The 22,876-nt window shown below is 37.5% G+C and overlaps 1 protein-coding gene across 14 annotated transcripts in view; it reads right to left on the reverse strand.

Annotated features, from left to right (window-relative positions):
• DTNB (dystrobrevin beta) overlaps positions 1-22,876 on the reverse strand; it is a 422,608-nt gene that overhangs the window by 325,172 nt on the left and 74,560 nt on the right. For 13 of the 14 annotated variants that reach the window (XR_007519619.1, XM_049903708.1, XM_049903702.1 and 10 more), the window contains 2 exons: positions 16,834-16,914; positions 11,142-11,355 (listed from right to left, as the gene is read on the reverse strand). Coding sequence is in view for 13 of the 14 variants with exons in the window: in XM_049903708.1 (XP_049759665.1) it covers positions 11,142-11,355; positions 16,834-16,914 (295 nt within the window). In the remaining variant the exon portion in view is untranslated. Of the gene's footprint in view, positions 1-11,141; positions 11,356-16,833; positions 16,915-22,876 lie in introns of those variants that run through there. The other variant, XM_049903712.1, reaches the window with a different exon arrangement.

Below are 22,876 nucleotides of genomic sequence, written 5' to 3' on the forward strand. Positions count from 1 at the left end.
CTTGCAGAAGTGTACTGGAGTTTTCTTTGTTTAAGTCTTTTACATCTCTGGTAAGATTTATTCCTAAGTATTTTATCTTCTTGGGGGTGACTGTAAATAGCATTAATTTGGTGATTTCCCCTTCGATGTTCTTTTTGTTGGTGTAGAGGAAGCCAACTGATTTCTGTACGTTTATCTTGTATCCCAATACTCTGCTGAACTCTTCTATTAGTTTCAGTAGTTTTCTGGAGGATTCCTTAGGGTTTTCTGTGTATAAGATCATGTCATCTGCAAATAGAGCTACTTTTACTACTTCCTTGCCAATCTGGATGCCCTTTATTTCTTTATCTAGCCTAATTGCTCTCGCTAGGACTTCCACCACAATGTTGAATAAGAGTGGTGATAAAGGACAATATTTTCTGGTTCCCAATCTCACTGGGAATGTTTTCAGGCTCCCTCCATTTAGGGTGATGTTGGCTATTGGCTTTGTATAAATGCCCTTTATTATGTTGAGGAATTTTCCTTCTATCCTTATTTTGCTGACAGTTTTTATCATGAATGGGTGTTGAACTTTGTGAAATGCCTTTTCTGCATCAATTGATAAAATCATGTGATTCTTGTCTTTTGTTTTATTTACGTGGTGGGTTACTTTAATTGTTTTTCTAATGTTGAACCATCCCTGCATACCGGGTATGAATCCCACTTGGTCATGGTGAGTTATTTTTTTGATATGTTGTTGAATTCTATTGGCTAGAATTTTGTTGAGGATTTTTGCATCTACATTCATGAGGGATATAGGTCTATAATTTTCTTTTCTTGTGGTGTCTTTATCTGGTTTTGGTATCAGGGATATGGTGGTTTCATAGAATGGGTTTGGTAGTATTCCGTCCTTTTCTATGCTCTGAAATACCTTTAGTAGTAGTGGTGTTAACTCTTCTCTGAAAGTTTGGTAGAACTCTGCAGTGAAGCCGTCCCGATCAGGGCTTTTTTTGTTGTTGGGAGTTTTTTGATTACCTTTTCTATCTCTTCTTTTGTTCTACCTCTGTTTGTGTTAGTTTAGGTAGGTAGTGTGTTTCTAGGAATTCATCCATTTCTTCTAGGTTTTCAAATTTGTTAGAGTACAATTTTTCAGAGTAATCTGATACAATTTTTTGAATTTCCGTTGGGTCTGTTGTAATATCACCCACCTCATTTCTTATTTGGGTTATTCGCTTTCTCTCCTGTTTTTCTTTTGTCAGTTTGGCCAGTGGTTTATCCATTTTGTTGAATTTTTCCAAAAACCAGCTTTTGGTCTTGTCAATTCTTTCAATTGTTTTCCTGTTTTCTATTTCACTTAGTTCAGCTCTAATTTTTATTATTTGTTTTCTTCTGGTGCCTGTGGGTTTCTTTTGTTGCTCTCTATTTGTTCAAGTTGTAGGGATAATTTTTTGATTTTGGCCCTTTATTCTTTTTGGATGTGCGCATTTATCGATATAAATTGGCCTCTGAACACCACTTTTGCTGTGTCCCAAAGGTTTTCATAGGAAGTGCTTTCATTTTCATTGGATTCTATGAATTTCTTTATTCCATCCTTAATGTCTTCTATAATCTAGTCTTTTTTTCAGTGGGGTATTGTTCAGTTTCCAAGTGTTTGATTTCTTTTCCCGTTACTGATTTCCACTTTTATGGCCTTATGGTCTGAGAAGATGCTTTGTAATATTTCAATGTTTTGGATTCTGCTAAGGCTTGCTTTATGACCTAATATGTGGTCTATTCTAGAGAATGTTCCATGTGCACTAGAAAAGAAAGTATATTTGGTTGCTCTTGGGTGGAGTGTTCTGCATATGTCAACGAGGTCAAATTGGTTGACTGTGACATTTAGATCTTCCGTGTCTTTATTAAGCTTCTTTCTGGATTTCCTGTCCTTCACCGAAAGTGGTGTGTTGAAGTCTCCTACAATTATTGTGGAGCTATCTCACTTTTCAATGCTGATAGAGTTTTTTTTACTGTATCTTGCAGCCCTGTCGTTGGGTGCATAAATATTGAATATGGTTATATCTTCTTGGTGTATGGTGCCTTTAATCATTATATAGTGTCCTTCCTTAGCCTTTATGATGGATTTAACTTTAAAGTCTATTTTGTCAGAAATTAATATTGCCACTCCTGCTCTTTTTTGATTGTTGCTTGCTTGATATATTTTTTTTCCATCCTCTGAGTTTTAGTTTATTTGTGTCTCGAAGTCTAAGGTGTGATCCCTGTAGGCAGCATATAGACACATCTTGTTTTTCAATCCATTCTGCCACTCTCTGTCTCTTTATTTGTGCATTAGGTCCATTTACATGCAGGGTAATTATGGATAGGTATGAACTTAGCACTGTCATTTTGATGTCTTTTTTTGTGTTGTTGACAGTTTCTTTTTCCCACTTAATTTTATGTGCTGAATAGATTATCTTCATATATTGTCCTTTCCTCATATTTGTTGTTGTTGATTTTGTTTCTGCTGAGTCTGTATTTTCCCCTTGTTATTTTATTTTGATGAGTAGGATAGTTTGTCTCCTTTGTGGTGACCTTATTATTTACCCTGATTTTTCTAAATTTAAAACTAACTTTTATTTCTTTGTATCACCGTATCATCCTCTCCATATGGAAGGTGTATGATTACATTTCTTAGTCCCTCTTTATTATCCTAATGTTGTGCTTTTTTATTTAATATCATCGCTGTTACCCGTTTTCAGCTTTTTTTTTGTTGTTTTAATAATCTTGCTTTGTTTTTTTGGATTTCCCTGTCTGGGTTGACTTCTGGTTGCTCTGCCCAGTGTTCTAGTCTTGGGTTGATACCTGATATTATTGATTTTCTAACCAAAGAACTCCCTTTAGTATTTCTTATAGTTTTGGTTTCATTTTTACAAATTCCCTAAACTTGTGTTTATCTGGAAATGTCTTAATTTCAACTTCATATTTGAGACAGTTTTCCTGAATATATGATTCTTGGCAGACAATTTTTTTCCTTCAATTTCTTAAATACGTTTTCCATTGCCTTCTTGCCTACATGGTTTCTGCTGAGTAGTCCGAGCTTATTCTTATTGGCTCTCCTTTGTAGGTGACTTTTCATTTATCCCTCGCTGCTCTTAAAATTCTCTCTTTATCTTTGGTTTTGGCAAGTTTGATTATAATACGTCTTGGTGACTTTCTTTTCAGATCTACCTTATATGGAGTTCGATAAGCATCTTGGATAGCTATCTTCTCATCTTTCACAATATCAGGGAAGTTTTCTGCCAACCAATTGTCAACAATTCTCTCTGTATTTTCTTCATTTTTTAAAATCCTTTTATCTGATTTTTCTTCAAATATATTAGTGGTAAGTGATTTATCTTCGAGTTCAGAAATTCTAGCTTGTACTTGCTCAATTCTGCTCCTCTGACTTTCTATTAAGTTGTGTACTTCCGTAATTTTATTGTTAATCTTCTGAATTTCTCATTGCTGTCTGTCTATGGATTTTTCCAGCTTATTAAACTTTTTATTATATTCCTGAATAATCTTTCTAATTTCTTCAATAGCTTTATCTGTGTGTTCCTTGGCTTGTTCTCCATATTGCCTCATTTCCTTCCTGATGTTTTGAAGGGTTCTGCATATTAAACATTTGTATTCAGCATCTGGTAATTCCAGGAATGCACTTTCATCTAGAAGATGTCTGGATTCCTTGTTTTGAGAGCCTGTTGAGGTGATCATGGTTTGTTTCTTTATGTGACTTGATATTGACTGTTGTCTCCGAGCCATCTATAAGTTATTGTATTAGTTTATGCTTGCTTACTGTGTCATAACTTCTTGCTTTGTTTTGTTTTGGTATACCCTATGGGTTGCCTAGGTGAGCTAGCTTGATTATTTTCACCTTTGGAGCACTGACGTTGTGTTCCCAGATGGCTAGAGCTGTTATCAGGTGTATCAGTCTAGGAGTCCATTCACTTTTCTTGTATGAATTCAGCTCAGGTTTCCGGGTAGCTGATCATCAAGTGTGTGGTACAGGCTCTGTCCTACAGTCTTAGAGAGGCAGGGGGGATTGGCGTATATACCGGTATCTGATTGCATCAGGGGTCATGCTCTGAACAAGGCAGGGGGCTGAGAACCGACCCCTGAGTGTCTCTGAGGAAAACGCGTCCCTGTTCCCTAAAGCATGCTGGTGGGTGGGTTCTGCAGAGGGACCATGGGCGCCCAAAGTTTTTGGTTGTAAGGACTGGGAGGTACCAGTTATCTTTGGACCCCTGTTGAGGGTGGCTGGGTGACCTGAGTGGAGCTACCAGTCCTTAGGTCCCTGATGTGGGTAGGTGAGAACCTTGGGTAGACAATGCAACGTCAAATGTCAAACACCCACCTCCCCACTGCACAGCTGAAATGGTTGTAGTCTGCCAACAAGGGCCTATTCTCCCAAAATAGGCCCACACAGGTCCATGCAGAATGGAAAGGTGCTCTAAGTCCACGGACGGTTTACGCCTGGACAGGAGCTGCTTCTGTCGTGAGCTCCCCTGCTTAGTGGAGCTAGCAAATTATCTTTTCCCCAAAATGCAAATTTTTTCCTTCCCGAAGGGCGGGAGGTTGACTGTAGGTGCTCAACAGTGGTTGTCTCAGGCTCAGGGAATTCAGCCGCTGAAGCCGGTTTGCGGGTGGGCGGGGGGGGGGCGGGGAGCGAGTTAAAATATACGCAATTACTTAGCATTTGCCATGAGCGCCGCTCTCCTCAGTTTCCGGAGGTGTAAGTAGGCTGTGTGGCTGGCTGCTTCTCCCTGAGGAATCTGCGGCCAAACACGAGTACCAGCCCGCTGCCGCTGCCACTCTGGGAATGGTGCCTGAGGGCTCCTTATGATTCAGGTCCGGTATCTCCTCTCCACTTCTGAACGGTCTTTTCCTCTCCCTGCCCCTCAGTTTGTTTTCTAAGCTTGCCTTTGAAGCTCAGGGCTCCCAACTTGTCACAAATATATTCGTTTCACTTGTTTTTTCAGGTCTTTGTTGTAAAGAGGGCTCGCCAGAAGTATCTGTCTATTCTGCCATCTTGGCTCCGCCTCCCACATCTATGATTTTTGACAAAGGTTTCAAGTCCATTCAATGGGGAAAGAACAGTCTCTTCAATAACTGATGCTGGAACAACTGAATCTCTACATTGAAAAGAATGAAGTAGGACCCGTATCTCACACCATATGCAAAAATTAATTGAAATTAGATCAAGGATCTAAACATAAGAACTGAAACCATAAAGCTCTTAGAAGAAAACATAGGGGCTTTTGACAATGGATTCTTAGATATGACACAAAAAACATGAGTACCAAAAGAAAAAAAATAGATAAGATGGACTTCATCAAAATTAAGAACTTTTGTGCACCAAAGGACTTTATCATGAAAGTGAAGAGACAACCTACACAATGGGAGAAAATATTAAGTAATCATATAACTGATAAGGGTTTAATATCCAGAATATGTAAAGAACTTATACCATTCAATAACAAAAAGACAAACAACCCAATTAAAAAGTCAACAAAGGACTTAGACATTTCTCTAAAGAAGATAGATCAATGTCCCACAAGCACATGAAAAGATGCTCAGCATCATTAGTCATTAGGAAATGCAAATCGAAACCACGATGAGGTACTACTTCACTCCCATCAGGATGCCTATTACCAGAAAAACAAAAAATAACAAGTAATGGGGAGGCATGGATAGAAATTGGAACGCTCGTGCATTGGTGATGGGAATATAAAATGTAGTCGCTGTAGAAAACATTTGGTGGTTCCTAAAAAAATTAAACGTAGACAGTGCACAAAAAGGCTGCTGCAGCTGGCAAGGTCACCAAATCTGCTCAGAAAGCTCAGAAGGCTAAATGACTGTTACCCATAACACCTGCCACCCCAGTCTTAATCAGTGCTGGAAGAATGGTCTCAGAACTGTTGTCTCAATTGGCCATTTAAGTTTAACAGTAAGACTGGTTAATGATAATAATGCATCATAACAGTTTCAGATGGAAAGGAATGGTTTGTGGACCATTTGTTTCTTTTTTCGTGTGGCAGTTTTAAGCTATCTGTTTTTAAAATCAATACTTTTTAAATAGAAACAACTTGACCAAAACTCTGTCACAGAACTTTGAGACCCATTAAAACAAAGTTAAATAAAAAAAAATTAAATACAGAGCTACCATGTGACACAGTAATTCCACTGCTAGACCTATACCCAAAAGAATTGAAAACCGGGACACAAATAGATATTTGTACACCAATGTTCACTGCAGAGTTATTTACAACAGCCCAAAGTGGAAACAATCCAAATGCTCATCAACGGATGAATGGATAAACAAAATGTGTTGTTATACACATACAGTGCAATATTATTCAGCCATAAAGAGAAATTAAGTTCTGATACATGCTACAGTATGGATGAACTTGAAAGCATTATGCCAAGTGAAATAGGTCAGACTCAAAAAGACAAACATTTTACAAGTCAACTTATATGAAATATTTAGGACAGACGAATGCATAGAGACAAAAGTTTATCAGTGGCTACTAAGGGCTGGTGGGGAGAACTATGGAGTTATTCCGTCAGGGGTACTGAGTTTCTGTTTGGGGTGATGAGAAACTTTTGGAAATGCATAGTGATTACACAGCATGGTGAATGTAATTAATGCCATTGAATTGTACACTTAAGAGTGATAGAAACGGCAAAACTTTTTGTGATATATATTTTACCACAATTAAAAAAAAAATTAGACACAGGTAAAGACAGAATGAATAAACTGAAAGACAGTTTAAAAGAAATTATCCAGATTGAAGCCTAGAGAGGGAAACAGATACCAAATTAATAAAAGATGGTAAGAGAAAACATAAACCACCCAGCAAGAAGGTATAATATACATGTACTTGAAACTCCAGAAAAAAGAGGAACAAATAGGGTAGAAACAATATATAAAGAGAAAACTCCTGAGAATTTTAAAAAATGAATGAAGTACATCAAACTACCTATACAAAAAGCTCAATGAAAAAATTCTACAAGTGGGATAAATAAAAATAAGTAGTGAATAAAATTAAAAAAAAAAAATCTTAGAAGTTGCTGGAGGAAATGGGCATATCACCATCAAAGAAGCAAAAATTAAATCTACAACTGACTTTCAATAGGAAATGAGTTAAGATTACCAAACTTAACAGTAACATACTACATTCCTTACCCTTCTTAACTCACTCAACTCATAAATTTCCTAGTTATTTTTAGTGCACCCTTCATTTCTTTTCTACTGGTCTACCTTCATCTATGTTTCTGCCGATTTATTCTTTTTCTTTGTATTTTTATGTATGTGTCTAGGTTTTCTCCACATGTATCCCTGGATATCTGTGTATCTTCTGCTTCTAAGTTTGTTCTGCCTATTCTCCTTTCTGCTTTCTCGTCAGGGTTCCTTCCTCTCCCTTTCCCTCTCTTCATTAACCATAGAACTGAACTTATTTGATATGATTATGGAATAAATGTTTTGAATCCCTTCTTTTAAATTTTTAGATAGTAAGATGGTTTTATTTTTGACTTTTAGAAAAATTGTTTTTCAGTTGTGTGACTTCTAATTGATTTACTCAGTGGGTCTGTGCCATGGTAAGTGCTGCTTACATAGCAAAGAATAACAATTTTACTAAGGTTTCTGGCTCAAAAGAGACATTCCTTTGACAGTGTAAAATTAACCATGTGGATTCACCAATCTAGACTACTAAAAAATAGCATGAGAATCATGGCACTTATGTCTTAGGTTACTCTTATTTTAAAAATTCAAATTTAGTTAAATAATTTTCTGTTAAACAGATACAATATCTAATTTGAAAATATCTTATAAAATGTTGTGAATTTACGGAGTGACTAAACTGTGACTTGGCTTTGACACCTTCACAATTTTACCACTTATTCACACAATCCTATTATAGAGTATAACTAAAACCATTTTAGAAATGTATGCACTCAGAATAGATCTACAAAGAGAAGATGAAGAAAAGAGAGTTAACCCATCCAACCCAGAAGGTAGATAACATAGCTGGGATCAGAAACCTGAATTCTTGGTTCTTAGACTATAATCATTAACACTGTGCGTCCACCCTTTATGATGTCTTCTTTGTTTTGTTTTTTGTAATACCAATTTAATTCTTAATGAATACAAATACAGCAAATCTTTTCTGTTTAATTGGAATACAATGAAACAGTCTTATTTCTATAAAGTCTACTAGATAATGTTCTGCAGTGAAAAATTTTTTTAAAGTTTGCTTATCATAAAGAGAATATAAGATATTACTATCAACGTATTTGATGATACACAGTAAAAAAAAAAAAAGTTAGCCTTAAAAGTCAGATAAAAGGCCCATAAACCAAAAAAACCAAACCCACTGCCACTGAGTCAATTCCAACTCATAGTGACCCTATAGGACAGAGCAGAACTGCCCATAGAGTTTCCAAGGAGCACCTGGTGGATTCAAACTGCCGACCTTTTGGTTAGCAGCCATAGCACTTAACCACTATGCCACCAGGGTTTCCAAAAGGGCCCATAAGGAAACTCAAAAACCAATTCCACTGGATAGACAATAATTATGTTAAGGTTCCTATAACTTTACCGAACAGTGTTTCTCAAGTGTTGTGATTCTCCATGATACAGACATACCTCATTTTATTGTGCTTTGCAAACACAGTGTTTTTTAAAATTGAAGCTCTGTGGCAAGCCTGTGATGAGCAAGTTTATTGCCACCATTTTTCCAACAGCATGTGCTCACTTCATCTCCCTGTCACATCTTGGTAACTCTCGCAGAATTTCCAACTTTTTCAATATTATTATATCTGTTATGATGATCTGTGATCAGTGATCTTTGATGTTACTATTGTAATTGTTTTGCGGTGCCAAGAATCTCACCCACATAAGACAGTGAACTTAACTGATAAATGTTGTGTGTGTTCTGACCGTTCCACCGACCAGCCATTCTCCTGTCTATCCTTCTCCTTGGGCCTCCCACTTCCTTGAGACATGACAATATTGAAATTAGTCCAATTAATAACCCTACAATGGTCTCTAAGTGTTCAAATGAAAGGAAGAGTTGCACATCTCTCACTTTAAATCAAAAGCTAGAAATGATTAAGTTTAGGGAGGAAGGCATGTCAAAAGCCAAGACAGGCCAAAAGCTAGGCCTCTCGCGCCAAACAGTTAGCCAAGTTTTGAATGCAAAGGAAAAGTTCTTGAAGGAAATTAAAAAGTGCTACTCCAGTGAACACACGATGATAAGAAAGCGAAACAGCCTTATTGCTGATACGAAGAAGTTTTTAGCAGTCTGGATAGAATATCAAACCAGCCACAACATTCCCTTAAGCCAAAACAAATTCATAACTCTCTTCAGTTCCATGAAGGCTGAGAGAGGTGAGGAAGCTGCAGAAGTTTGACGCTAGCAGAGGTTGGTTCATGAGGTTTAAGGAAAGAAGCTGTCTCCATGATATAAAAGTGCAAGGTGAGACAGCAAGTGTCGATATAGCAGCTGCAGCAGGTTATCCAGAAGATACAGTTAACTGATGAAGGCGGCTACACCGGACAACAGATGTTCAATGTAGACAAAACAGCCTTATATTGGAAGAAGGTGCCAACTAGGACTTTCCTAACTAGACAGGAGAGGTCAACGCCTGGCTTCAAAGCTTCAAAGGACAGGCTGACTCTCTTGTTAGGGGCTAATGCAGCTGGTGACTTTAACTTGAAACCAATGCATATTTACCATTCCAAAAATCCTAGGGCTCTTAAAAATTATGCTAAATCTATTCTGTCTGTACTCTATAAATGGAATTAACAAAGCCTGGATGACAGCACATCTGTTTACAACACGGTTTAATGACTATTTTAAGCCCACTGTTGAGATCTATTGCTCAGAAAAAAATATTCCTTTCAAAATATTACTGCTCATTGACAATGCACCTGATCACCCAAGAGCTCTGATGGAGATGTACAAGCAGATTAATGTTGTTTTCATGTCTGCTCACACTACATGCATTCTGGATCAAGGGGTCATTTTGACTCTCTAGTCTTACTATTTAAGAAATACATTTCATAAGGCTACAGCTGCCATAGATACTGATTCCTCTGACGGATCCAGGCAAAGTAAATTGAAAACCTGGAAAAGATTCACCGTTCTAGATGCCATTAAGGACATTTGTGATTCATGGGAGGAAGTCAAAAGGAGTTTGGAAGAAGTTGATTCCAACGTCATGGATGACTTCGAAGGGTTCAAGATTTCAGCAGAGGAAGTAACTGCAGATGTGGTGGAAAGAGCAAGAGAGCTAGAATCCGAAGCGGAGCCTGATAATGTGACCGAATTGCTGCAATCTCATGATAAAACTTTCACAGAAGAGGAGTTGCTTCTTGTGGATGAGCAAAGAAAGTGATTTTTTGAAATGGAATCTACTACTGGTGAAGATGCTGTGAACACTGTTGAAATGACAACAAAGAATTTAGAATATTACATGAACTTAGTTTATTAAGCAGAGGCAGGGTTTTAGGGGATTGACTCCAGTTTTGAAAGAAGTTCTATTGTGGGTAAAATGCTATCAAATAGCATCGCATGCTACAGAGAAATCTGTCATGAAAGGAAGAGTCAATCAATGCGGCAAACTTCACTGTTGTCTTCTTTTAAGAAATTGTCACAGCCACCCCAGCCTTCAGCAACCACCACCCTGATCAGTCAGCAGCCATCAACATCGAGGAAAGACCCTCCACCAGCAAAAAGATTACAACTCGCTGCAGGCTCAAGTGATGGTTAGCATTTTTTAGCAATAAAGTACTTTTTACTTAAAGTACACACATTTTTTTTAGACATAATGTTATTGCATACTTAACAGACTACAGTACAGTGTAAATATAACTTTTGTATGCACTGGGAGACAAAAAAAATCTGTGTGACTTGCTTTACTGTGGTAGTCTGGAACCGAACCCACAATATCTCCAAGGTATGCCCGTATTACAGAGCCTAATATGTGGCATGACCCCAGACAGCAAGTCACTCTGGCATTTAACAAACCTAGAAGGGATTTTACAGTGAATAATTTCTCCTTTACCTGTGATTCTAAGCTTACAACACTTAGCAGGGCAGTATGAAGAAGAATGATTAAGAGGCAGACTTTATTAAAATGAAGTAAGCATTTAAGGTACTAGCCTGTCATATGCAGCAATCATGAAGTTGAGGAGAAGGCTGATGGACTGTTCCACGCTGATTTGGTGAGTAGAAGGAAGGCGTTTGTTTAGCTGGTAATAGATGGATGAGATGATAGTTTCGAGGCGGGACACGCTGATCTCGGTGTTATGGTCCAGTGTGTTAAGGCCATTATCTCGGAAGGCTTCGATCATGTTCCAGATGTCAACAAGATGAACTGACAACGTGAAGAAAACACACTGTTAACAGTTTTAAAGCATGGAACTTCCTTCACATTCAAACACTTAAATCAATCATCGTATTTTTTCACAAATGTGCTCATGTAAATAACACGCCCACACATATAACATGCAGAAATGACAAAATTAACCAGAACAGTTCTGGCGCAGCACACCCGTGCATATACTGCGCATGTCTTATGATATCTCCAGAAGTGAATTTTGGCCTCATTCACCCATCCTCCTGTATTGCAGGTAAAGAGTATCATTCTGCTCATTTTCTTTCATCTCCTGCTTACATGTGTAAAAAAGAATAGCTCAAAAATGTTACTTTTGATCATAATTGGATAATAAAGGTATAAGCCACGGCCAAGAAGTCATAGATTGAGTTTAGGAGTACACTGGTAATTGGAAAATAAACAATCAAAATTGTGCATTTGTTTCCATTAAGTTTCACTGATAATTCCAACACATTACCTCAAGAGCTGAATGCAAACAGTTTATCACATTGTCTTAAGTAGAAACCATTAGGTTATGTTAGGTCTGCTTATTTCATAGTTTAATTACGTCTTAGTGTCAACTGAGGTCAGCAACATGTAAAAAAAAAAAACTGGCCTAGCACGTTTACAAAAATAACATGTGGGGGTTGCACAGTTGGCAAAAAAATTTACAATGTGCACATTATTTGGAAAAATATGGTAGTTTTTAAGTTTAAAGAAAAAAAGAAAACTCTTTATCCAACACAAGAAAGACATTCTGTAGCAGAACAGAAAGAGCTCTGGTCCCTGATGACACACAGGAACCACTGCATAGCCCAGGACTGCCCCCAGATTTCATATTTAAGTAAATATCATTTCAGATTCCGAAAGCGATGACACACGCGATTCCTAATGACAGGTACTCTGAATAACTGCTAATGGGTGCGGTTTTTTTCTGGGGTAATGAAAATGTTCCAGAACGAGATAGTGATGACGGTTGCACAACTCTGCAAACAGACTAAAAAGGACCAACTTGTATACTTTTAAGGGGTAAATTTTATGATACAGAAATTAGAGCTCAATTTAAAAGTGAGTTTAGAAGTAACACACGTATTTCTAGAGATAGGAGTTCACTGCATGATGATAAAAGTTTTAATTCATCAGAAAGGTATGAGCACTTTATATCTGTTTATACCTAATAGCATAGCCTTAAAATACATAAAACAAAAATTAACAAAACCTTGAAGAAAAATTTAAAAAACTGACACTCTTAATTGCCTATATTAACACACCTCTTTCTGTAATTGATAGAGCAAACATAAAAAATCAGTATAAACACAGACGATTTAAACTTCACAACTAACAAAGCTGGTATAATTACCACTACATGGGGTACTGCTCCCAGTTACTAGTGATGTGCTTTACTTTGAAGTACACATATATTTTAAGAACATATATAAAAATTGACCATAAAGCAAGTCTAAACAAATTTCAAAGGATTAAAATAGTATCTGATTTCTAACTTATCAGAAATCATTATCAAAAGGATAACTTTTAAAGTAAACTTTACCTTTAGAAATTAAGCAACAGTACTGAGAAACATTCATAATCTGATTAAAGCTGTCCATAAAAAATCTGCAGTAAACATATTACTTAATAGTAAAATGTTGAATGCCTTTGCTCTCATACTCAGAGTAAGATAGGGAATATTCACCACCACCATTTCATTGTACCTGAGGTCCTAACCAGTATAAATATTGAGAATAAAGTAATAACTGCTATAAGTATTAGAAATGAAATATAACTGTCATTATTCAGAGATGAAAGAACTGTGCCCACAGAAAATGTCAAATATTCTACAGATAAATTATTAAAAATAATAAATGAGTTCAGAAAGACTGCTACATACAAGCTCAAGATACAAAAATCAATCGTGTTTCTATATGTCAGTAACAGTGAAATTTAAAGGAATTATTTATAATAGTATCATAAATCATCAAGGCCTAAAAATAAGTCAATGAAAGATGTTCAACATCTCTATAAAGAAATCCATAAACATTACTGACAGAAATTAAAGGCCTAAATAAATGGATACACCATGTTTACAGATGAAAAACTGAATATTGTAAATATGCTAATTCTCCCCAACTTCATGAATAAATTCACTGCAGTCCCAATCAAAATCCCAGCGGAACTGTACATTAAAAGGGTGGATTTTACTATATGTAAACTACACCTTAAAAAATAGAAATCAAAACGGAAAAAAATCCCAGCGTGGTCCTCTTTTGTTTGTTTTTAGTAGAAATTAACAAGCATATTCTAAAATTTACATAAAAATAAATATAAAGGTCCAAGAATATCCCAGAAAATCTTAGAAAGAAAAAACAGAAAATGGAAGACTTGCTGTGCTAGATATCAAGACTTATTACAAAGCTATATAATTAAGACAGTGTGGTTACTGGCACAAGGACAGACGAACAGATCCGTGGATTATAAGAGTCCACAAACAGACCTCTCAGCCATGAACAGGACTATGAACATTCTTTTACATTTCTCCTAATGAATATGAGGTGGAGATTCTCCGCCAGTAGAGAAAAAGAATGGCCTTTTTAATAAACAGTATAGTTGTTGTTGTTAGGTGCCATCGAGTTGGTTCTGACTCATAGCGACCCCATGCACAACAGAACGAAACACTGCCCGGTCCTGCGCCATCCTTACAATCGTTGTTATGCTTGAGCTCATTCTTGCAGCCACTGTGTCAACCCACCTTGTTGAGGGTCTTCCTCTTTTCCACTGACCCTGTACTCTGCCAAGCATGATGTCCTTCTCCAGGGACTGATGCCTCCTGACAACATGTCCAAAGTATGTAAGACGCAGTCTCGCCATCCTTGCTTCTAAGGAGCATTCTGGTTGTACTTCTTCTAAGACAGATTTGTTCGTTCTTTTGGCAGTCCATGGTATATTCAGTATTCTTTGCCAACACCACAATTCAAAGGCGTCAACTTTCTCTTCGGTCTTATTCATTGTCCAGCTTTCACACGCTTATGACATGATTGAAAATACCATGGCTTGGGACAGGCGCACCTTAGTCTTCAGGGTGACATCTTCGCTCTTCAACACTTTGAAGAGGTCCTTTGCAGCAGATCTGCCCAATGCAATGCCTCTTTTGATTTCTTGACTGCTGCCTCCATGGCTGTTGATTGTGGATCCAAATAAAATGAAATCCTTGACAACTTCAATCTTTTCTCCGTTTACCACGATGTTGCTCATTGGTCCAGTTGTGAGAATTTTTGTTTTCTTTATGTTGAGGTGTAATCCATACTGAAGGGTGTGGTCTTTGATCTTATTAGTAAGTGCTTCAAGTCCTCTTCACTTTCAGCAAGCAAGATTGTGTCATCTGCATAACGCAGGTTGTTAATGAGTCTTCCTCCAATCCTGACGCCCCCTTCTTCTTCATATAGTCCAACTTCTCGGATTATTTGTTCAGCATACAGATTAAATAGGTATGGTGAAAGACCTTTCCTGACTTTAAACCAATCAGTATACCCTTGTTCTGTCCAAACAACTGCCTCTTGATCTATGTAAAGGTTCCTCATGAGCACAATTAAGTGTTCTGGAATTCCCATTCTTCGCAGTGTTACCCATAGTTTGTTATGATCCACACAGTCAAATGCCTTTGCATAATCAATAAAACACCATAAACAGTATAGGGACAACTGAAAACACATACAAAAAAAAAAAAAAAAAATTTGACCTCTGTTTATACTATATACCCACAAAAAATAATTCCAGGCACATTGTTGAATTAAATGTGAATGGTAACACAACAAAACTTTTAGAACAATGTATCTTCTACTTTGTATTACTAATGCCACTATCCTAGTTCAGGCCCTCATCACTCCACACATAGACCACTGTTTACCATGAATAATCACTAAAAGAATTAAAAAGATGATAATCACTCTAGAACAGTAGTTTTCAAAATTTCTGACCACGATGCAGAGAAATATATTCAAATAAATACACAAAACACATACCCTACTAAAAAAAAACAGGTTTCACAAAACACTTTTAGCCTTCTCATTTAACCTCATTCTGATATTTTTCCTTTTTTCTATTTAATTGCTTTAAATTCTGGCTACAGCCCACTAAAATGATTTTATGAACCATTAATGGGTCACATCCTGCAATTTGAAATACAATTGGGAAACCAGACAAGGAAACATGACTTCAGTTTTGGATGGCATGGTAAGACTCTTTGGAGAGGATTTTAAACGAAAAATTGTGAATAAGATTTAAACTAAGGTAGAAGTAATCCGATGTAAAGTGACTTGCCCAAGGTCACCTGTCTTATATATCTAGTACTGCTACAAAAGAAATACCACAAATGGCTGTCTTTAACAAAAAGAAATTTATTTTCTCACAGTTTAGGAGGCTAGAAGTCTAAATTCAGGTTACCGGCTCAAGGGGAAGACTTTCTGTCTCTGCCACCTCTAAAGGAAATCCTTGTCTCTCTGAGCTTGTGCTCCAGGGTCATCCTCAAGTGGCTTAACATCTCTCTTCCCCTATCTCTGCTTCTTTCACTTGTTGTTTAATCTCTTTTATAAGAGGCTGACTCCAGATACACCCTACACTAATCCTGTCTCACTAACAAAACAAAGGCAGCCCGTTCCCAAATGGGATTATAACCACAGGAACAGAGGTTAGGATACAACACATATTTTTAGGGGATGCAATTCAATCCATAACATCACCTGTTTATAACAAATGAGAAAACCAAGATTAAAACCAAGGTGTTTCAATTCTGAGTCTATGTCCTCACCATTATACAAAAGTTTCTAATTTAATATATATATACACACACACACATACACATCAAAATGGTACAATCCCATTGTGCATGGGGTCACTATGAATCGTGGACCAAACTGACAGCAGCTAACAACAACGTGTGCGTGTTTGTGTGCATATATGTGAAAAATACAATAATTCTGTCCTAAGTCAGTTTATCTTAACGGAAATTAAGAGAAGAAAGATTATATGTTTTATTATCCATGTGGTAGCAATGATTTACAGAAAAGGCTGATTCATAAATGTTATATTATGCTTTTTCAAGAAAATTTTTATGCCTTTATCAAAACATTGTTTTTCTTTTCTTTCAGAAGCTGGTTATATTAATATTGTATAAAACATCTCGTTAATGAAAGTGACAGGGAGAAATTGGTTCTCCCATTAAAAAACTTAGTACTATTGCAGCCTCAAAGCAAGCAACATTATTGAATTCCTACTCCATGTAGTTTGTTAAACATTTTGAAGAGCACAAGGAGAAAAATGACAAGTCCCTTTTCATTAAAATACTTATGATAAATACTTTTACTTATCCTATCCTGATAAATTCTGATGAATACTTAAGACAAAAACAATCCAATTAACACTACAATATAACTAAAAGATATTAAAATCTTTTGTATTACCAAGAGCTGAATAAAAATTACTTACGATTGCATCGTTTTTGCACAAATCGTAATTTGCAAGCTGTTCTGTAGGTTGATAGTCGTATGACATCAAAATTCTGAGCACCTGAAAAAAGGGCAAATGAAAAAAGTTCAGCTGGAATTACTGTGAAATTTCTAAACACTAGGAAATAATCCCATTCCACTACTGTGGCCACATCATATGCCAACAGGCCTTCTGATAAATAAAGGGCAGAGAAAAGTTTGGGAGTACTTTCTGCATGCCCATAACAACATGTCAGGTGCTCTGCCAGTAGCTTTATCCTGTCTGCTAATCTAAGAAAACTCTGAGGGAAGGAACACTCGTAACTTGAGTGAATGAATGATATCAATCAGTAAGGCAAGGGGTATGGTGGGTAAGACCATAGCCTAGAGTCACAAGAGCTAAATTCTAGTCCCAGCCTGACCACTAACCACAGAACATGTTACACACTTCTCAGCCTCAGCGTCCTTACCTGTAAACTGGGAGAACTGGCCCACCTAACGTCTAATGTCCGCGTCCAGGTCTGTGGCAGCCTGTATTTCTCTAAAAATGGCCACAGCGGTATTCCAGATCGGTATTTTATGTGCTTCTAGCACCTGGCCACTCCCCATCAAGAACTGGAGACTGTGTCCCTCCTCCTGAACCACTGCGACTGCCTCAATGAATAGAATCTGACAGGAGTGACACTGCACAACTTCTGAGATAGGTGATAAAAACTGGTACCGACTGCCCCCTGCGCTCACTCCATCAGGATGCTTGCCCTTGAAACCCAGACACCACAAAGTGAGGAAACTGAAAACAGCCGATGTAAAGGGTCCACACAGAGAGGCTCAGATGGAGAGGAAATGAATCCACCAACCAAAGCCAGGATCAAATGCCAAATGTGGAAGTGAGAAAGGGTTCAGGTGATTTTAGACCCCAGCCTTCAAGTCTTCCAAGCAAGACTCAGATATCATGAAACAAAGTCAACCTGTGCACATTGGATGCTGCTCTAACTCCAGACCTACAAAATGTATGACCAAAATAAATGACTGTTTTGATTGTTTAAGATAAGTGATATCCAGCCACAGTAACTAAAACAAGGTCTAAAATTATATGAGTCTATAAATCAAACTGTGTTCTCACTTCATAATTTGCTACAGATGAGGTTTCCTTGAATTTAAAGGTCACTTTTTTTTTTTATACCTTTGGCCCCCAAGGTGAGTTTTTTAATTCATCTCCACTGCCTTTATAATACCCAGAAACAACTTTTGATTCAACAAAGGGAAAATGAATTGGCACATATTATTTTCTACCAATATTTACAGGCATCTCTCATTTCTGCTCATTCTAAAATGTGGAAAGAAAAAGGATTCTTCCAGGCTTTTGGTGAAAGTAATATTTATTGACCAAAGATGAAGATGGGTTTCTAACAGTCCCAATTAAATCAACCTTTACATTGATGTCATGATTAAAATCTTTCCTCTATCATCTGGTTCTCATGAAATTTCTATCCTTCCTTACACAGGTTATATAGTCCCATTTTTTTAAATAATAAAACAGCTTTATTGACATATTATTTCCATGCCATACAAATAACTCATTTACAGTATATTCACACAGTTATGAATCACTACCATCAATTTAGAACATTTTTATCACTCTAAAAGGAAACTTTCACAGTCTTTTTGTCCATTATTTAAATTGGGCTTTTTGTAAGAGTTCTTTATATATTCTAGATAAAAGAACCTTGTCAGATAAATAATTTGCAAAAATTTTCTCCCAGTCTGTAGGCTGTCTTTTCCCTTTCTTGATGATGTCCACTGAAGCACATGTTTTTAAGACTCTGATGAAGTCGAATTTACTTATCTGTTCTTTTGTCACCTGTGCTTTTGATTCATATTTTAAAAGGCTTTGTCTAATTCTTGGACACAAAATATTATACCTATGTTTTCTTCTAAGAGTTTTATAGTTTTAGTGCTTACATAAGGTCATTGATCTATTTTGAGTTAATTTTTTTATATGGTATAAGGTAGGGGTTCAACTTCATTTTTTTGCATGTGGCTATCCAGCTGTCCCAGTACCATTTGAAAGACCATTCCTTCCCCATTGGATTGTCTTGGTACCCCCGTCAAACATCAATTGACCATAAATGTATGGGTTTATTTCTGGACTCTCAATTCTATTCCATTGATCTATATGTCTACGCTACGCTAATGCCACAGAGTCTTGATTACTGTAGTTTTGCAGTTAAGTTTTGAAATCAAGAAGTGTGAGTCTTCCAACTTTGTTCTTCTTTTGCAAAATTGTTTTGGCTATCCTGGGTCCCATCCAGAGGCAGAAACCATTGCCACCAATGCAAGCTTATTTCCCATTAAGAAAAAGGGGAGATTCAAGAAGCCATACTCACCAAACATCTCCCAAACTGTCTGTACTCTTAAGTTTGTTACACAGGAACAGTAACTTACATGAGATTTATGTGTCTGAGTGATAACATTCACTAAGCCTTAAACAAAAAATGCTTATTTATCTTGCTTCCTCTTTCATCTATCTCCTTTTACTAAAATGTAAGCATCATGAATGAAGTCAGAGGCTAGGTTTCGTTCTTCCCTGCAACCTAACAGAATACTGCCTGGAACATAGTAGATTCTCACTAAATGTGTAAAAAACTAAATAGAAAGATGACCCCTCAGCTGAGTCTTGAAGGACAGGGAGGAGAAGTTAGCCAGATGAAGGAGGCAGCAATAGCATTAGCGAAGGCACAAAGACATGAAATAACACAATCTATCTTGAGGAAAGCCAATTCTGTATTGCTGGGAAATGACACATAAGGCACGAGACAGAAACTGAGAACTTGTAAGACAAGTCAAAAAGAGGCCAGAGGGCCTTGTTTGGCATGCTTAGGAGCTTGGGCTTTATATCATGAAAGTGATGAGGAGCAACTAAAGGGATTTAAACGAAGAAGTAATGGATTTACACAGTCCATTCTGGCAGCATAATAGACCTGAGAGGTTAAGACTGGAACAAGGGAACAGAAACTCATTGCTTTAGTTCAGGAAAGAAACGACAATAAAAAATATTAATAATAATAAACCAGCTAACCATATTAAGTACTTACTATTCTATGTCCCACACAGTCAAATGCCTTTGCATAGTCAATAAAACACAGGTAAACATCTTTCTGGTATTCTCTGCTTTCAGCCAGGATCCATCTGACATCAGCAATGATATCCCTCATTCCACTTCCTCTTCAGAATCCAGCTTGAATTTCTGGCAGTTCCCTGTCAATGTACTGGTGCAACCGCTTTTGAATTATCTTCAGCAAAATTTTACTTGCATATGATAATAATGGTATTGTTTGATAACTTCCACATTCGGTTGGATCACCTTTCTTGGTATAGACATAAATACAGATCTCTTCAGTTGGTTGGCCAGGTAGCTGTCTTCCAAATTTCTTGGCACAGACGAGTGAGTGCTTCCAGCACTGCATCCGTTTGCTGCAACATCTCAATTGGTATTCCTTCAATTCCTGGAGTCCTGTTTTTCCCTAATGCCTTCAGCACAGCTTGGACTTCTTCCTTCAGTACCATCAGTTCATGATCATATGCCACCTCCTGAAATGGTTGAACGTCAACCAATTCTTTCTGGTATAGTCACTCTGCGTATTCCTTCCATCTTCTTTTGATGCTTCCTGTTTTATTCACTATGCAAAGGCATTCGACTGTGTGGATCATAACAAATTACACATAACACTGCAAAGAATGGGAATTCCGGAACACCTTAATTGTGCTCATGAGGAACCTGTACGTAGATCAAGAGGCATCTGTTTAAACAGAACAAGGGGGATACTGCACGGTTTAAAGTCAAGAAAGGTTTGCATCAGGGTTGTATCCTTTCACCATACTTACTCGATCTGTATGCTCTGCAAATAAACCGAGAAGCTGGATTATGTGAAGAAGAACACAGCATCAGGACTGGAGGAAGACTAACAACCTGCAATGTGCAGATAACACAACCTTGCTTGCTGAAAGTGAAGAGGACTTGAAGCACTTACTGATGCAGATCAGTATAGATTACACCTTAACATAAAGAAAAAAAAAATCTTCACAACTGGACCAATAAGCCACATCATGATAAATGGAGAAAAGACTGAAGTTGTTAAGGATTTCATTTTACTTGGATCCACCATCAACACTCACGGAAGCAGCAGTCAAGAAATAAAAAGACGCATTGCATTGGGCTAATATGCTGCAAAAGACCTTTAAAGTATTGAAAACCAAAGATGTCACCTTGAAAACAAAGGTGCACCTGACCCAAGCCATGGTGTTTTCAATCATCTCACACGCATGTGAAAGCTGAACAATAAATAAGGAAGACAGAAGAACTGATACCTCTGACTTGTGGTGCTGGCAAAGAACACTGAATATATCATGGACTGCCAAAAGAACAAACAAAATCTGTCTTGGAAGAAGTACAACCAGAATGCTCCTCAGAAGCAAGGACGGCGAGACTACTTCTCACTTACTTTGGACATATTATCAGGAGGGATCAGTCCCTGGAGAAGGACATCATGCTTGGTAAAGGAGAGGGTCAGTGAAAAAGAGAAAGACCCTCAACAAGATGGGCGCACAGGACCCGGCAGTGTTTCCTTCAGTTGTACATAGGGTAGCTATGAGTTGGAACCAACTAAACGGCACCTAACAACATTCTGTGTCTCAGGCACTGTACTAAGTGCTTTACTCACACTATCTCATTTAATCTTCACAATAATTCTATGATATAGATATTACTCCCATTGTATGGGTGAGGAAACTGAGGTAGCAGGAGATTTAAGTAACTTGTCCAAGGTTACAGTGCCAGTAAATGAGGGAGCCAAGAGCCAAATTCAGGCAGTCTGACTGCAGGACCTGAGTTTAAAGCCAAGTATGAAGAACAGACGTTATGACTTAAGGAATAGAGATTCAAGATTTATTTACGAGGTAAACTCAACTGCTCCTTGTGATGTGTTTGGATGTGCAAGGTAAGGTGGAAGCAAGTGGAATGAACTGTCCCCGAAATTTCTGGCTTGGATGACTACCGATTAGAGACTCACAACTACAAAAGTTCTTAAAGGCAGTCTGGCTGCCTACCCAAAGCCAAAATTTCTTCTCTAGCACCTTTAATAAATAGTTATCTAGCCTATGCTTGACAGGACAAGACAGATTTGAGTTAAGCCAAACTCTGCCTCCTATTACCAAGACTAAAGATTTAAAACATGGTGAGGTTCGAAAGGATCTTTTGAGGTCTTATACACTGATTTTCATACTGTGATAGGCAGAATTCTAGAATTCGGCAAGAATTTCTGAGGCTACCTCAGCATGGGTTCCTGCTTCTCCCCTGCTTTAAGCAAGTAGTACCGATTGTATAATATTCATAAACTGAGGGTCATTTTTTTTTTATTGTACTTTAGATGAAGGTTTATAGATGTTCCCCAAGACCGTAGTCCCCAGAGCTTGAGGGTCATTGTAAGATTTCATTCGAAACAAAAAAAAAGACGGTACAATGCTTTTAAAAGATTTCACAATCACTGGTCCAGACGAACCATATTTCATGGCAAAGAATTTAAGGTCCAGCAAGTGTAAGCAAGGTGGTCAAGGTTGGCCAAGGTCACTTAAACAAGTAGTTGCAGAGCAAAACAACCCTTGAAAAACTTAGGACTGCTCCAGTTTTGGCCATCTTTTCTCTTTGAGTTTCACGTAAGAATATAATTTTTAACCAAAACCAAAAACCCGCTGCCATCGAGTCGATTCCGACTCATAGCGACCCTATAGGACAGAGTAGAACTGCCCCGTAGAGTTTCCAAGGAGTGCCTGGCGGATTCGAACTGTTGACCTCTTGATTAGCAGCCGTAGCACTTAACCACTACACCACCGGGGTTTCCGTAATTTTTAACAGAAGATTTAAAATTTTATAGAAGTAATATACCAAAGTATCCATTCCTTCTTTTAATTTTTCCTACAGTTCTAAGTGCTCTGCTAACACTTCATCCTCTCTACCTTATAACCTGTATAAAGTGTAAGGTAGTTTA

This window comes from Elephas maximus, chromosome 12 (genome assembly GCF_024166365.1).
Source record: "Elephas maximus indicus isolate mEleMax1 chromosome 12, mEleMax1 primary haplotype, whole genome shotgun sequence".
Classification (NCBI taxonomy): Eukaryota; Metazoa; Chordata; class Mammalia; order Proboscidea; family Elephantidae; genus Elephas; species Elephas maximus.